General features: G+C 30.2%; 1 protein-coding gene across 2 annotated transcripts in view; it reads left to right on the top strand.

Annotated features, from left to right (window-relative positions):
• Positions 1-18,753, top strand: part of LOC126744299 (pleckstrin homology domain-containing family G member 5) — a 171,620-nt gene that overhangs the window by 38,610 nt on the left and 114,257 nt on the right. Inside the window, exons 2-5 of one of the 2 annotated variants that reach the window (XM_050451680.1) lie at positions 5,536-6,277; positions 8,605-8,897; positions 14,639-14,726; positions 14,784-14,868. In XM_050451680.1, the coding sequence (XP_050307637.1) occupies positions 5,581-6,277; positions 8,605-8,897; positions 14,639-14,726; positions 14,784-14,868 (1,163 nt within the window). In that variant the 5' untranslated portion in view covers positions 5,536-5,580. The remainder of the gene's footprint in view (positions 1-5,535; positions 6,278-8,604; positions 8,898-14,638; positions 14,727-14,783; positions 14,869-18,753) is intronic. The other variant, XM_050451681.1, reaches the window with a different exon arrangement.

Genomic DNA, 18,753 nt, shown 5'->3' on the forward strand with positions numbered 1-18,753 from the left:
AACAAATCGTCTCCGGACATATGTTTATATGAACTTTTTTAATTAAAAAATTACAAGGAATCACCTCTTAAAATTAAAGTTATCATTTATGTTACACCCTGTATAAGAATAGAAACTGAATTTTGATCGTTTAATTTCTAAGTAAAAACATGATTTTTTTTAGGATTTTATCTATTACCCACTATTTTAAAAATTATAGGAAACATTGAATGACACAACAACAATGTGTACTTAAAAGTAACTTTTTATTATTTTTATTATTATTATACATAATCCATGGTTTCAAATCAAATTGTAAGTCACAGATCTCAAATATCTTGGAATATAAAGATTACACGTGTTTCGTCTGTACTAGGCCTCATCAGAGCTTCTTGTGTCTTCACTAATAAAAAAGAAAAGAATAACCCTACTGAATACCCTTGGAATTGATAAAATCTATTCATGATTTATTAAAGATATTCATGCCTAAATCATTGGTCTATTAACCCATATACGTACAGGTTAAGAATAATTATTTGTTTGTTTATCATAACTTTTAATTAAATTTCGCATGCAGATTATTGTAGTAAATTGTCAATTACTGTCCTTGAATCCAATTTTTTTAAAAATTTCCAGTGGCGTACATACGGAGGGACTTGGTCCTCTTTCGCCTCAAATCTGCGAGGTGATCAAATATTTTTTTTAATAAAAAGTCAACCGTTAGATTCTCCATTTGATTTGGAAAAAAAATTACTATTGGAAAATTATGATTTAAGGCACTGCTTTTAAAATATCTTAATTTAATTGTTTAGAACTACCTGCTGAAATGTTGCAAAAATTTATGCAAAAAAAAGAAATCGGGCGTGGATTACAGGTTGATAATAGAACGAAAGCTGCTTGGCAGATTGTAAATGGAAGAAGGTAAATAGTGAGCAGCCCGTGGGTCTTACTGCATCCGAGTTCAACACATTTTTTTCAGGTATAGCCGAGGAAACTCTCAAGAAGATTCCACTGGCCACAGTCACTGCTGAATCATTTATGAATCAGGCCTGCCTGTCGGGTGTCCCTGTGGGGGGTTTTTCTTTTACTGAAGTGACGTATATACAAGTTAGAGATGCTATAAGTAATTTAAAAAATAAACATTCTAGAGACATATATGGAATGAATGTCCCTCTCCTAAAACAATTAAAAGAGCATTTAATATATCATTTAACAAAGCTTTTAAATTTATGTATAAGGGAAGGCATCTACCCAAGTGGCTTTAAAATTCAAAAAATCATACCAATTTTTAAAAAAGGGAGTAGAGTTATTTTTGAAAAATTACCGTCCAGTATCTTTCATTCCAATAATATCGAAGGTTTTTGAGCTACTTTTAAAAAATCAACTTTATATCTATTTTGAACAAAATGAAATCCTCAAAGACTTTTAGTATGGGTTTAGGAAAAAACAATCGACTGTTAAGGCTATACTGGATCTTCTGGAGTATGTGGTTGAGGGCTTTGAAATGGGGTCCCATGTCGGGGCAATTTTCTGTGACCTTTCAAAGGCCTTCGACTGCATATCCCATACGATCCTTCTGAGCAAGCTTAAACTTTATGGTCTGATCTCGCCCAGTTTATCACTTCTTGGAACATATCTTGTTGGACGTGTACAGAAAACCTGTTCGGGTGGAGCTTTATCAGAAGAATGCAAAATAACTCATGGTGTGCCACAGGGTTCTATTTTGGGGCCACTCCTCTTTATTATTTATGTCAATGATATCGACAGGTCAATTGAGTCTAGGCTGCTGCTGTTTGCTGATGACACTACTGCTCTTTACAGGAGTACTAGTTTGCAAGAACTGGAGCTGATGCTGGTGAAGGTGAAGTCAGATTTGGGCAAGTGGTTCAGTGCAAATAGACTTAGCCTAAATGTCAACAAAATGGAGGAAGTCCTATTCTCTTTGAGAAATACAGAGGGTACCAATGTTGAGAGTTCGGATGGGGTGAGATTCTTGGGTGTTCACTTAGATCCTACTATGATATTTGATAGGCATGTGGAGTTCATTGCAAATAAATTGGCAAAAGAAATATTTCTTTTAAAACGCTTAAAAGGTACAGTAAATAAGGATGTTTTGTTAATGGTTTACCATGCGCTAATACAGTCCACCTGTGATTATGGTCTCTTGGCTTGGGGTCATGCACCTCAAGCTAGGAGAATCTTTAAACTGCAGAGAAGAGCTCTGAGGGTCGTCGAGGGTCTGGGTTTTAGGGACGATGTGAGAGACTCTTTCAAAAAACTTAAAATTCTTACACTTCCATCACGGTATATCTTTGAATGTCTAATATATACAAAAAATAATTTACATAAATATACCCAGAGATCAGAAATTCATACTCACAGCACTCGATAGGTAGATTTCCTGGAAATGCACTTTCTAAGGCTCAATAAATCTCGCATCTCAACTACTTATTATGCCTCAGGCTTTTTTAATATTAAAGCTCTAAATGAAAAACTTTTTGCTGCCTCAGTAAAAAAATTACTTGCTGATAGAGCCTTCTATAGCTTTGATGAGTATCTACAAGCTCAATTGTGAAAATTGGTGAGAATTAAACAAAAATAGGTTTTAGGAAATTGAAATTGATATTGGGGTCTCCAAAATTTTAACTGTTTGTAAATTGTGATTATTTTATTTAGTATTTGTGAAATTGGGTGTTATTTTTTTAATATTTTAGATAAGGATTTTAATTTGCAATGTAAAACTTTAATAATTTGTAAGTGAAATAATTTTTTAATATGTATTTATCTACTTGTGACAATTGTAATTTTTTTTTTTTTTTTTTTTTTTTTTTTTTTAAAGCATGATTAAACTTTACTTTACTTTACTAAAAAAGTTGAATATAAAAGATGATCAAAACTTACCTTAAGTCATTATTTTATTTGACACGTATTAAAATTAATGATGTTTAAACTGGACCACTCTGTATAATTTTTTTTAGGTCCAACAGTTTTTTTTTTAATAAATTTATTAATTGCAATTTATTAATTGCTCAAGAAGCTTCAATAGAAAAATGATTTTTAATTACAATAGTTTTCCAAAAAATTGGGAAAACCTCCTTTATTAATTTTCTTGTAAATGATGGAAAATGTTCCTTTACCGTCATATTCCTATTCGAAAATGAAGTAAATCATAAAGAATAAATAACGTTTAGTTGTAAATCGAAAAATAAAGAAGTTATGGAGGATTTTTGTAAAATTGAATTTTTTTATTTGCTTGATTTAAATTAGATAGCCAGTAGGATTAAATTTTTTTTTTATGATGTTTGGAACCTTCAAGAAACTCCAATATAAAGATTATGTTATTTGAAAATTGTGTCCGTCCAAGTCGTTGTTTGAGTGACAAATTTAATTTCAATAGTCCTACTAGTACCTCCATCCATCCTCTCGTCTATATTTCTATATAAACAAACATTATCAACAAGATGAAGACAGTATCACTCAGTAAGTCATGGGAAATATTTCTTGAGTGCATATCATTTTGTTGAATATAGCACGGCATTCCTGAACTGTTTTATGTTGGAGTTGCTTTTGTGACAAAAAGGTCAAGAGGTGTTAGGTCCGGAAATCTAAATGGCCATTCAATTGGATCTTTTCTGCCAATCCACTGGTTAGGATAATGATCATCCCATCTTTACCTAATGGGAATTGTATCATAAGGGGGTGCTCCATCCGGTTAAAATGGTAGTGAAACCGTTCTTCTAGAGATAAATTTCCGTGTATGTCCCTCTGATTTTGTAATTCCCGCATTCTAGTGGTTCGATAGACCTCTGTAGCATTTCAGCATTTTCATTTTAAAATGTTGTCACATTGAAGACAAATCTGTTGCTCAAAAATCTCGAGGTAATCACAAATCTCAAACTGAAATGTAATTTTTTTATAAATTTATTAATTGCCTAAAAAGCTTCAACAGAAAAATGATTTTTAAGTACAATAGTTTTCCAGAAAATTGGGAAAAACCTCTTTTATCAATTTTCTTGTAAATTATGGAAAATGTTCCTTTACCGCCATATTCCTATTCGAAAATGAAGTAAATCATAAAGAATAACATTTACCTGTAAATCGAAAAATAAAGAAGTTATGGAGGATTTTTGAAAAATTAAAAAATTTTATTTTTTTTATAAATTGATAAATCGTCTATAAAGTTTTAAAAAAGTCTCATAAAACTTTCATGAAAAATTCACTAGAAAAAAGTCAAGATCAATTTTTCTGTGAAAATGTTCATAATTTTTGTTTTTATTATTTTTTTTCTGCAATACTATTGGTTGAAGAAAAATATTTTTAAAACAAAAGTTGTTTGGAATTTCAATGCGCATTAAAAGCCAGAAAAAAATAGTTTTTTTGTTTAATAATTTCCTAGAAAATCGGAAAAAACTAGCATGGTATTCTCAATCAATCAATCAATCAATAAAACAAATCATGAAGAATAATATTTAGCCTTGAAACAAAAAATAAAAGAGTTATTGAGGCTTTTTGAAAAAAATTGTACATGCACAAAAATCACCTGTCACTATAAATTTAATTTTTAAAATAGGCATAGTTTCTAGTAATTACCTCTATAACATCGCGTAATTATTAAGCTGGTGATAAGACTGATATCGATTATCGACCTATTGATTTATTATTAGTGTTATCAATAATTTTGCCAAGGTATTTGCGTAAATGTTTAAAGTACAGATTAATTATTTTTTTACAGGAAAATTATATTTAATCCCAAAAACATAAATGTTTCTAGACTTAACAAAGGCTTTTGATGCAGTGCTCCATGACTCCTCTATTAACTGTCCTAAATTAAGGGTTTAATTATAGGTCTTCAAGAATTATTTGATCAGAAGATGGATTAATAAATATAAATAATTATTTAGCATTTTACATTATATCTATCAATTGCCGACATTTGAATAATATTAAAATGCAATCAATTGAGATTACCGAGGTTCCATTTGTCAGGTATCTTGGTATCATTGTTGATAAACACTTAAAGTGGGATCAACATGTTATAATAAAATTAATAACTAGTATTCGTAGTCTTATTTATATCATACTATTCGCAAATAATTTATTTTGCAATATAGACAAATTGTTGTTTTTTTTTTATTAAACAGGAGCAATCTAAAGGAGTCATTTATTTTTTTTTATTATTACCCTTTAAGAATATTATATTTATTCATAATTGGGTACTTAATTAATTCGTGGTATTTTACTTTTTTTATTTTAAATAGACGTTTACTCATCATCATGGGTGTACGTTCTGTATGTCAAAAATTCTATTAGCTAATAGGAATTATTTTACTAATATAAGAATATTATAAGAATTAGTAGTACATTACCGATTAATTTTTTAAGTACTGTCAGGATCTTCTGGAAATGATATTTTTCGTTTGGACAAAAGCAAGTTTAATTTTCATTTAATTTTAATTAGTTGTTTGATGCACTGCAATAAAACCAGAAACCATTGCTGCTACATATATAAACTGTCCCCATTACCATAAAAACTCATGAAATACTCTCTAAATGTAGGAAAGTTTGACCCTTGACCCCACCAGATGTAACCGAAACCCATCAATGAAAATGGTCTCGTCCGGGCTGATAATCATCGAACCCGATCACCGTCAACTCCAACAAAAAAAACACCCGAAAAACCGGATTAAGACCGCGAAACCGTCGTCAAGAATGAATGACAGATCACCGTCCGAGGAATTAAAAAGCAATTTACAATACGTAACCGATTTGGTTACGAACGTTATCGACGAGGCGTTCAAACAAATCCAGAATAATAACTCGGTGGTGGTAAGGGGCAAGCAACTGAACCGAACGGAACGCGACCAAAGAAATTCCCATCGTACCACATCCATAATCGTCCAGGACTGGGACGAACATGCCAAAGTACCATCGGAGTGTATCAACGTGTTCGCGTTGACGCGTAGCGTGAGTGAGAGGATCGTGCGTGGTCCGAATCAGGCCACGCACGTCGGACCGGTGAGTTTCGGGTTGGAGTGTAAGAAACCCATCAAGGAGAAACCCAAGAAGCGTTTGACCTTCAACTCGATCTTCCACTTGAATAAGAAGACTAAAGAGCCCCAAGGAAAAAGTGAGGAGGACGCGGAGAGTTACGACGAGTTTCCTTCCAGCAGTTTGCCGAACTTTAAAAAGAACTCGTTGAGTAAGTCGAGGAAGTACGCGTCCGCTTTGGAGTTGAGTAGCAAGGAGGTGACGCAGAAAGTCGAGAAACCGTCGATTTTTAGGAAATTTTTGCATATTGGTTAGTATTTGTCAATGTTTCCACAGTTTTAACCTTTTAGCGTATGGGGAGGCATACATCCGCATTTTTTTAAAAAGGGCATAATAGGGAGGCTTTAAATTTTCTTTAAAATCTCTCTTTGGTTTTCAATGGAATTTCACATATAGAGGGTGCGTCAACAAAGATAGCGCCTAAACCATACGAGGTATAGCAAACATTTCCATAGCAAAACAGTAGGATTGCCGAAAATCCAAGAACTAAAATTATTCTTACATATATAGGGTCTTTTTTTTCAAATGGAACGCCCTGTATATTATTTCACAAAATAATTAGGCAACGATAATTTATTTTGTTGGGTATTACGCTTATACGGTATACGGTAATAAGTTTATTAGGGAATTTAAGTGATCAACTGCCTGAAATAAAAACAAAATTATTCCAGGCACTTGAGATTCAATAATTTTTTGTATGGGAATATTGGGGAATTAAAGTAATCAATTGCCTGGAATAAAAACAAAATTATTCCAGGCACTTGAAGTTCATTAATTATTTGAATGGGAATATTAGGGAATTCAAGTGATCAATTGCCTGGAATAAAAACAAAATTATTACAGGCACTTGAGATTCATTAATTTTTTGAATGGGAATATTAGGGAATTTTAGTGATTAACTGCCTGGAATAAAAACAACATTATTACAGTCATTTGAGATTCATTAATTTTTTGAATAGGAATATTAGGGAATTTATGTGATTAATTGCCTGGAATAAAAACAAAATTATTCCAGGCACTTGCGGTTCATTAATTATTTGAATGGGAATATTAGAGAATTTAAGTGATCAACTGCCTGGAATAAAAACAAAATTATTACAGGCACTTGAGATTCATTAATTTTTTGAATGGGAATATTAGGGAGTTTAAGTGATTAACTGCCTGGAATAAAAACAAAATTTTTACAGGCATTTGAGGTTCATTAATTTTCTGAATAAAAATATTAGGGAATTTAAGTAATCAACTGCCTGGAATAAAAACAAAATTATTACAGGCACTTAAGGTTTATTAATTATTTGAATGGGAATATTAGGGAATTTATGTGATTAATTGCCTGGAATAAAAACAAAATTATTCCAGTCATTTGAGGTTCATTAATTTTTTGAATGGGAATATTAGGGAATTTAAGTGATTAACTGCCTGGAATAAAAACAACATTATTACAGTCATTTGAGATTCATTAATTTTTTGAATAGGAATATTAGGGAATTTATGTGATTAATTGCCTGGAATAAAAACAAAATTATTCCAGGCACTTGAAGTTTATTAATTATTTGAATGGGAATATTAGGGAATTCAAGTGATCAACTGCCTGGAATAAAAACAAAATTATTACAGGCACTTGAGATTCATTAATTTTTTGAATGGGAATATTAGGGAGTTTAAGTGATCGTAGCTCTTCTATTAGCTGAGATATGGCATTTTGATGTCTATTTTTGGCCTCAAAAACGGACGTCGAAAACGACTTTTTCAGGATTTTCAAAGTGCTCTCTTTCCCTTAGTTCTGCTCGGATCGTGTTATAACCCGGTGTTTTCGTAATCTAGGTGACCCAAATAAGACGCTGGTATACTTAGTTTGATTTCGAAAAAAATCAATTTTTGGTGAAAAAATTCGATACCCGAAAAATGAAAAATTCCAAACTTTGAAGGTCGATATCTCGGCTTCTATGAGAGCTATCGGGAAAATTCCAACGGTTTTGTCTTAGTTTTGTCGTTCTGAATCCAACGAGGCTATCCGCAAGTTCGTAGCTCTTCTAAGAACTGAAATATGGCATTTTTGATGCCCAAGCTCAAGAATGAAGAAATAATTCAAAAGTTATTAAAAAAAAAATAACGGGGTGTAATTCTAATATAATTTAATGATAGTAGAGAAGATATATGAATAAATTATATTTCAAATTATTAAATAATTTTAAGAAAACCTTGTTCTACCTCTCTTTTTAGCAAAGGGATTCTTGAAACTCGAAAAACTCATCCATTATCCCAAATATGATGGTCATCCACTTTTATAAAAGGTAAAAAACACGAAATACAATTAATCACAAATACATTTAATACAATTACGAAAGTTACATGTTTCGCCCGACTAGAGCATCATCAGACCATAACATACACAAAACACCTGACATATGTCAGATTTATGTAAAGTGTACGACAATAATAATGTCTTTTGGCAACCCTACAATTTTGCTATCTATAGAGTTTGCTGTATACCTTGTTACCGCACCCTGCATATTAAACCCATACATAAAACACTCTTTAATTCCGAGACTAACCAATATCAAAAACGTTATTTAGGAGACAACTCCTCCTCTTCCTCCTCCTCCTCCACTGGTGGTTTCCTAAAACGTTCTCTGAGCTTCAGAGACGTGAGGAAAAAAGAGAAAACACCAACCAGGGATCTCACAGAAACGAAAACGCAACAGTGGCGACAAAGTTTACAATCGCTGGTGGAAAGTGACCTGGACGTGAGTTATAAAGACTTGAGTTTCATCAATTACGATGTGAGGAACGATATCAGTTATTTGGAACCGGTTAGTTTGAGGGCGGGTGGGGGCTACATCGGGAGGACCCAGAGTATGAGGGAGAAGGTAAGAAGAAGAAGAAGAGATTTATTTTTGTTTTTGTTTAAATTGGAGTTTTTTAAAGTTTATACTGAAAAAATGTGTTTCTTGAATCAAAGCGTTATGCACATAATTAAGCTACAAAAAAAATAGTTCTGCTGATTTTTTATTTACAATTGACAGAAGAGTAAAAATATATATACAGGGTATCCCGAAATAACATCGTAATATTTTACCAGCCGCATCTTTGTCTAAAAATAAGACAAAATTTTCATATAAAGGAATCTTGAAAAGAGAATCGTTTTCATGTTACAGGGTGTTTTTGTTTTTTGTTTTTTTTAACACTTGAGGTTCATTAATTTTTTAATGGAAATATTATGGAATTTAAGTGATCACCTGCCTGGAATAAAAACAAATATATTCCAGGCACTTAAGGTTCATTAATTTTTTGAATGGGATTATCAGGGAATTTAAGTGATCAACTGCCTGGAATAACAACAAAATTATTCCAGGCACTTGAGGTTCACTTGTTTATTAAGTGGGATTATCAGGGAATTGAAGTAATCAACTGCCTGGAATAAAAACAAAATTATTCCAGGCACTTGAGATTTATTAATGTTTTGAATGAGAATATTAGGGAATTTAAGTAATTAACTGCCTGGAATAAAAACAAAATTATTCCAGATACTTGAGATTCACTTGTTTATTAAGTGGGATTATTAGGAAATTCAAGTGATCAACTGCCTGGAATAAAAACAAAATTATTCCAGGCACTTGAGGTTCATTATGTAATCGATGTGAATAAAACAAATAAAGTTTCGAGAACAAAATATTATTTTAATAAATAAAGAAATACTACGACGAGCGCTTAGAAACCGACGGATAATAATACCCCAAATCGACTGACTAAACCTTCCAAAAACCCGGCCAAGAAGACGTGATGCCATTTTCTTTTTCTGCGTGGTTTATGATAGGGTGCATCGTTATCTCATCGGTTCTCTAAAGACCCCTGTGTAATCTGTTTGGGCTTGTTTGCTTTTCCCAGGGCCCTGGATGGCCATTAGGTAGGATTAAAAACAGACTGGCACCATCTGTGTAATGGGTTACAATTAATTTTTTAAATTGGAATATTAGGGAATTCAAGTGATCAACTGCCTGGAATAAAAACAAAATTATTCCAGGCACTTGAGGTTCACTTGTTTATTAAGTGGAAATATCAGGGAATTCAAGTGATCAACTGCCTGGAATAAAAACAAAATAATTCCAGGCATTTCAGGTTCACTTGTTTATTAAATGGGAATATCTGGGAATTCAAGTGATCAACTGCCTGGAATAAAAACAAAATTATTACAGGCACTTGAGGTTCATTAATTTTTTAGATGGGAATATTAACTGCTAATATATAACTGCCTGGAATAAAAACAAAATTGAGATTCATTAACGTTTTGAATGAGAATATTAGGGAATTTAAGTGATCAACTGCCTGGAATAAAAACAAAATTATACCAGGCACTTGAGGTTCATTAATTTTTTGAATGGGAATATTAGGGAATTCAAGTAATTAACTGCCTGGAATAAAAACAAAATTATTACAGGCACTTGAGATTCACTTGTTTATTAAGTGGATTATCAAGGAATTCAAGTTATCAATTGCCTGGAATAAATACAAAATTATTCCAGGCACTTGAGGTTTACTTGTTTATTAAGTGGGAATATCCGGGAATTCAAGTGATCAATTGCCTGGAATAAAAACAAAATTATTCCAGGCCCCTAAGGTACATTAATTTTTTGAATGGGAATATCAGGGTATTCAAGTGATCAACTGCCTGGAATAAAAACAAAATTATTCCAGGCACTTGAGGTTCATTAATTTTTTTAATGGGAATATTAGGAATTTAAGTGATCAACTGCCTGGAATAAAAACAAAATTATTCCTGGCACTTGAGATTCTTTAATTTTTTGAATAGGAATATTAGGGAATTTAAGTAATCAACTGCCTGGAATAAATCAAAATTATTCCAGGCACTTGAGGTTCACTTGTTTATTAAGTGGGATATCAGGGAATTCAAGTGGTCAACTGCCTGGAATAAAAACAAAACTATTACAGGCACTTGCGATTCTTTAATTTTTTGAATAGGAATATTAGGGAATTTAAGTTATCAACTGCCTGGAATAAAAACAAAATTATTCCAGGCACTTGAGATTCATTAATTTTTTTAATAAGAATATTAGGAAATTTAAGTGATCACCTGCCTGGAATAAAAACAAAATTATTCCTGGCACTTGAGATTCTTTAATTTTTTGAATAGGAATATTAGGGAATTTAAGTAATCAACTGCCTGGAATAAATCAAAATTATTCCAGGCACTTGAGGTTCACTTGTTTATTAAGTGGGATATCAGGGAATTCAAGTGGTCAACTGCCTGGAATAAAAACAAAACTATTACAGGCACTTGCGATTCTTTAATTTTTTGAATAGGAATATTAGGGAATTTAAGTTATCAACTGCCTGGAATAAAAACAAAATTATTCCAGGCACTTGAGATTCATTAATTTTTTTAATAAGAATATTAGGAAATTTAAGTGATCACCTGCCTGGAATAAAAACAAAATTTTTCCAGACATTTGAGATTCTTTAATTTTTTGAATAGGAATATTAGGGAATTTAAGTAATCAACTGCCTGGAATAAATCAAAATTATTCCAGGCACTTGAGGTTCACTTGTTTATTAAGTGGGATATCAGGGAATTCAAGTGGTCAACTGCCTGGAATAAAAACAAAACTATTACAGGTACTTGAGATTCTTTAGTTTTTTGGATCGGAATATTAGGAAATTTAAGTGATCAACTGTCTGGATAAAAAACAAAATTATTCCAGGCACTTGAGATTCATTAATTTTTTTAATAAGAATATTAGGAAATTCAAGTGATCAACTGTCTGGATAAAAAACAAAATTATTCCAGACACTTGGTGTTTATTTGTTTATTAAGTGGGAATATGAAGCTTTTGTCTTATTTTTTGAAAAAGATGCGGCTGGTAAAATTTTGCGATGTAATTTCGGTTAAATTAAAATTTAATTTAAATATAGAGGGTGTCCTATATTTAATGGGTTCTTAAACATTGCTTAAGTCTGTAGCTTGTATGCGTCAAATATTAATAATAATAATAATGATGATGTTACCATTTATTAACATATATTATACCTCATTCAATTGGTAATTTTTTTCTAAATGTGCAATTTAATTTCAAATAAAATTTCCTATAATAAATTTCAATAATACTCAATTTCACAATATAACTCAATTTCCAATAAAGTTAGTAACTTTATTGGAATAAAATTTTGAATAAGTAAATAATAGTTTAGTGTATACTATAGGAATAAAAAACACTTTTTTTGCAACAATAAGAGATTTATTAAAATTTGTTTAACTAAAAAATAATACAAATTTTTTTTTTTGACAAAATTAAAAATTTACTTTCAGTTGCATTTAATTGCAATTAATTATAATCTTGCACTAAGAAATAGAGGAATTAAAAAAAAAAAAACAAAAAAATTATTTATTCTTATATATAGGGTTAATTTTTTCTACCAGAAAACTGGAAAAAAATAATTAATAATTTAATTCAGGTCTATTTAATAAGTCAATATATAAAGAGAGTGGTGGCTTCTGGTTTTAATAAGCGATTTATTATTTTCTAATTTGGAAAACCAGTGTCGCCTTAAATTTTTTAAATCAATTAATTAACCTACTTTAAACTTAAAATATTACAACTAAATACTAATATTAGCAGTAGTAATAGGGAATTAAAATACCCAAAAGGCACTCACAAAATTATAATAAAAGTCAAAATACAAAAAAGAAAAAGGGAAATCTTTGAAACTGGAACTTAGAGGTTAATAAAAAGTAATATGGGTATAAAAAGGGCCATATTTTCGAATTTCGAAGAAAATATGTTTCAAAACGTTGTAAAAAAAAATCATAGGGCTTGATTACATTTACCCCACTTCACCCTATTGAAATTCAAAAGGTCATCAAAGTTATAATTTCAAAATAAACCTTAGGCCTTATTAGAGACCTAAAATGAGGCAAAGATGGTCTATAATTTCCGCATTTAAAAAACAAAACACACTCAAATTCCACCGGATTAACGACATGGAAAATCGACTTTCGATCTTTAAATATCTTTATTTATTGCCAGCCAATAAACATAAATTTGACGCAATAATAAAAACAAGCGTAAAAAAATGCCACCTTTATATATTTTATTAATTACAAATGGTTTTGACATCTCAATGCTTCCACGATGCCAAAAATAAAAAAAATATATAAAATAAAAATTATGATTTTTCCGTGGCGCTCGTTCCTAAAATACTACAAAATGCGAGAATCGTGTTTTTAAAGTGAGAACACGGATTTTTTATTTAAATTCTTGTAACAATTTTTGGGTATAATAATAAAATTATTTCTTGGTATCATTATTGCATTTTTCCTAAGGAAATTTCAAGCAAATAAAATTTCCTAAAGATCCCGTAGGTTTATCGAGCCAAAGTGACAAATTTAATCCAATAAAACGATTTACGTGGGGTTTACAAAGTAGCGTTTATGAAATGCGAGCGAAACGGTGTCAGATTTGCCAGGTCCGAGTTACGAAATAAAAAAAAAAAACCACTTAATCTAATGGAAAACCCATTTTATAACCCTCCTGTCCCCCTGCTTTTTCATTTTGTTAATGTCCGGAAAGTTGTTATACTATTTAATTGAGTAAATCAATTGAAACACATTTATTTATTTGTTAAATTACTGCCAGATATAATATAGGGAATATTGACGTTATGCCAGCTCTGCTAAAATGTTTATTCGATTAAGATCAATAGTAGAAAACGTTTAGTCTGTTGTTTAAATTGAAAATACCATAAACGAGTCGTAAAAATAATAAATCTTTCGTAGCACGTTAAACAAAGGTGAACTAATCAAATAAAATTAATATCCAATGGAACTAATGAATTTTAAATTGAAAAAATATATATAAATTAAAAAAAAGTTGTGCTGCTATTGAGGTTTGAACTTTAATTACCGGTATAGTACAGAACAGATTTAAAAAAAAAATATTACATGGCAAAATGCATAAAGCAGAGATAGATATTTTAGGACTTTTATCAGTCTAGGTCAAAATCGTTTTTTTGGATTTTAGGTGCAGTATAATTAATAACAGATTTTTCTTTAAAGTCCATTTTGTCCATTTTTCATACTTAATTGGATAAACCTTAATAGAAAAACACAATTATAGAATGATACTGAGGAAATTAAAGAACTGAGAAAGGGATTTATCTGAAAAACCGACAGAAAGTCGAAATTTTGGCTCTCCTAAGACTTATCTTCTAGATATAATTTAAAATTAAATTAAATAATATATAGTTTGTCAAAATCAATAATAGAAAAATAATTTTTGTTTTAATTTTGGGTCAATAATATAATCACATAAAATTTTTTTTTGAACCCAATAAAACCAAACTTTTTTTTAACTAATTTAGACTAAGATTTTTTTATCACTCTTAAGATAAACATGTTATTGAATTTAAACGAATATAAAAAAAATGCGAATTTCTCGTTGATTTTAATTAAAAGAAAAACCTGTTTGAGATTACTGCTTTGATAAATTTTCATTTTTCTTCCAATCCCAGTAGCACCATAGTCCTTTGTCAATCCTTTTAGTCACTACCAAAATAAATATATTAATCAAAATAATCAGTCAAACATTTTTTCCAGGGTTCCCCCCAGGTAAAACACCCCCCATATCTCAGGCATACCTCGGTGACCCCGGACTGCAGTAATAATAGCTTTGAATCTATACCAGGTAAGACAACATACAATAAATAATAATTAGTGTTTTTTCTTGTACTTTGTATTGTAGATTTAAGATCGCCAACAGTATCTTTGCCATCATTAACCAAAGAAAGTAGTGTGGATAATGTCGAGGCACCCCTTAATGATACCGAGTAAGTATAGTTTTAAGTGCTTTAATAATAATAATAATAATGTTCATTTATTTGGCATAATGCTACATACAAGTACAATAATATATATTATAATTTTTTAAAATATATTTACAATACCATGATAAAACTAGTAAATATAAAAATTAAGCGAATAAATAATAAAAGAGTAAAATACAACGTTAAACTACACAAATATGAAAATTAGATATACCGTCCTAACGACCGTTTAAATTCTCTTATATAACTACATTTCTTAATATAATTTGGTAACTTATTAAATTTGATTAAATATTTATAAAGAATAGAATTCATCATTTAGCATAGCATCTATAATAATAATAATATGTTTATTTAGCATATTTGCTACATACACAGTAACAAGGCAAGATTCGAGAAACTACAAACTCATAATTAACAATAATATAAAACCTAAAACTAGTGTGTTAAAAGTGTAAAAAAATTAAATTAAAAACTATACTAAAAAGTGTAAAAATAAAAATAAAAGACACAAAGAAAGCTAATTATATATATCTATAGCTATAACTATTATAAATAAGCAATTTTGTTTGTAAAGAGAGGTTTCTGCCAATTCTCGATAAAAAATTATTTTTTTTGATATTTTGCGTTTAATATTTAATTTCTTTCTGATAGGATATTGTTTCATTATTTATCTCTACTTTTATTACATTCAAATTTACTTGGGTTAAAGTAGTTTTACTCCCAAATAGACAACACTTTCTTTTACCGCATCTTCTTCCATATTTTCAAGGTAAAAGTTGAAGAACACAAGAACAAGTATTCCTTGAATTATTATTGAATTTTATCTTCTTTTTTTCAATATAATTGTCCAAACTATGCCAGCTCTGTAGATCCTAGATACATAAAAAAAATTAATTAAATAACGCTTTTCTATGCAATTAGGCGTGTAATTAATTAATTGTGACCTAATGGAAATGAAATAATTAAAATCCGTAAAAAAAGGATTAGAACCTCGACCGAGAAAAAAACAGATCTCGCGTGTTATATAAACGCAATTAAACAAAAAAAAAAATTGAATAATCGCATAATACAAATTTCAACGAAATATATATAAGTTTCGCGTGATGTCGACCCGTAACGCTTTTACTCGAAACAGTTCAATTTAAAGGTAATTAACTAAAATTAGATGTGCGGTGCATATTTCAATTTGGAGAGAGAGAGAAAAAAAATTAAGGCTGCACGGCACTGTTTTCCGTTCCGTTGCCAGAAATGTCAACGGTTTAGGTGCAAAACGAAAATAATACTTAAAATACATTTGGACCATACCCAGTAAATGAAAGAACATTTTTAAAATCGCTTGTTTCTTATGGATGCAACGGGTTTTGTCTTATTGAGGGCATCATCAGGTCAAGAGCAACAAGGGAAGTTGCTATAGGAAAAGGTCAGTGTGGTTAAAGTGGTTTGATAATTCTAAATTGCCTTTATTTTAATGTAAAAATTTTTTGTATAAGGTCTCTCAAATGTGAGGTTATTTTCGTAAATGGCAACCCTGTTTTTTTACGGACTATTAGCAAACAAGTTACACGCGCGTGCCAAATTTCAATTTTTTCCTTCGTGTTTCTTCGTGTTTTTTCCTTCGTGTGTTTTCATACTAGTCCATAAATCAATAATTTTTAAATTTTGACTACTAGAATTCAAGATGTTTACTTGCCAATTAGAGACAAAATTTTTGATTTCTTACAGGCACTCCTGGAATAGGAATTTGAATATATTGACTTTTGGTGCATGGATTTTAGTAATTTTTTCAAAAAAGACTAAAATAGTCTTCACACTAGTCCATAAATTAATAATTTTTAAATTTTGACTACTAGAATCTAAGATATTTACTTGCCAATAAGAGACAAAATTTTTAATTTCTTACAGGCACTCCTGGAATAGGAATTTGAATATCTTAACTTTTGGTGCATGGATTTTAGTTATTTTTTCAAAACAGACTAAAGTAGTCCTCAGACTAGTCTATAAATAATAATTTTTTTAATTTTGACTACTGGATCCAAAGATATTTACTTGCCAATAAGAGACACAGTATTTTGATCCTTACAGGCACTCCTAGAATAGGAATTTAAATATCTTGACTTTTGGTGCATGGATTTTAGTAATTTTTTCAAAAAAGACTAAAATAGTCTTCAGACTAGTTCATCAATCAATAATTTTAAATTTTGAATACTAGACTCTAAAATATTTAATTGCCAATAAGAGACAAAACTTTTGATTTCTTACAGGCACTCCTGGAATAGGAATTTAAATATCTTGACTTTTGGTGCATGGATTTTAGTAATTTTTAAAGAAGAAACTAAAATAGTCTTCAGACTAGTCCATAAATCAATAATTTTTGAATTTTGACTAACAGAACTCAAGATATTTACTTGCCAATAAGAGACAAAATTTTTGATTTCTTACAGGCACTCCTGGAATAGGAATTTGAATATCTTAACTTCTGGTGCATGGATTTTAGTAATTTTTCCAAAAAAAACTAAAATGTTCTTCAGACTAGTCCATAAATTAATAATTTTTAAATTTTGGCTACTAGGACCCAAGATCTTAGTGTTCCAATAAGAGACAAAGTTTTTTATTTCTTACAGGCAGTTCTGGAATAGGAATTTTTAATATCTTGACTTTTGGGGCATAAATTTTAGTAATTTTTTCAAAAAAAACTAAAGTAGTCTTCAGACTAGTCCATAAATCAATAATTTTTAAATTTCGACTACTAGAATCCAAGATACTTACTTGCCAATAAGAGACAAAATTTTTGATTTCTTACAGGCACTCCTGGAATAGGAATTTGAATATCTTGACTTTTGGTGCATGGATTTTAGTATTTTTTTCAAAAAAGACTAAAATAGTCTTCACACTAGTCCATAAATCAATAATTTTTAAATTTTGACTACTAGAACCTAAGATATTTACTTGCCAATAAGAGACAAATTTTTTGATTTCTTACAGGCACTCCTGGAATAGAAATTTGAATATCTTAACTTCTGGTGCATGGATTTTAGTAATTTTTTCAAAAAAGACTAAAATAGTCCTCAGACTAGTCCATAAATCAATCATTTTTAAATTTTGACTACTAGAATCCAAGATATTTACTTGCCAATAAGAGACAAAATTTTTGATTTCTTACAGGCACTCCTGGAATAAGAATTTGAATATCTTGACTTTTGGTGCATGGATTTTAGTAATTTTTTCAAAAAATACTAAAATAGTCTTTAGACTAGTCCATAAATCAATAATTTTTAAATTTTGATTACTAGAATTTAAGATATTTATTTGCCAATAAGAGACAAAATTTTTGATTTCTTACAGGCACTCCTGGAATATGAATTTGAATATCTTGACTTTTGGTGCATGGATTTTATTCATTTTTTCAAAAGAGAATAAAATAGTCCTCAGACTAGTCCATAAATTAATAATTTTTAAATTTTGGCTACTAGAACTCACGATCTTCGTGTTCCAATAACAGACAAAGTATTTTATTTCTTACAGGCACTCCTGGAATAGGAATTTGAATATCTTGACTTCTGGTGCATGGATTTTAGTCATTTTATTAAAAAAGACTAAACTAATCTTCAGACTAGTCCATAAATCAATAATTATTAAATTTTGACTACTAGAACCCAAGATATTCATGTTCCAATAACAGACAAAGTATTTTGTTCCTTGCAGGCACTCCTGTAATAAGAGTTCCCATATCTTAACTTTCAGTGCATTGATTTTACTCATTTATTTACTAACATTACTCATATATACGTATGTCAATTTTCAAAATATATTACGGATACACACATGTCGAGCTTATGAATTATTTTCAGACACACCTCGCAATTATTGTGCTTAATATGCCCACCG

The sequence above is a fragment of the Anthonomus grandis genome, chromosome 13 (genome assembly GCF_022605725.1).
Source record: "Anthonomus grandis grandis chromosome 13, icAntGran1.3, whole genome shotgun sequence".
In the NCBI taxonomy this organism is placed as follows: Eukaryota; Metazoa; Arthropoda; class Insecta; order Coleoptera; family Curculionidae; genus Anthonomus; species Anthonomus grandis.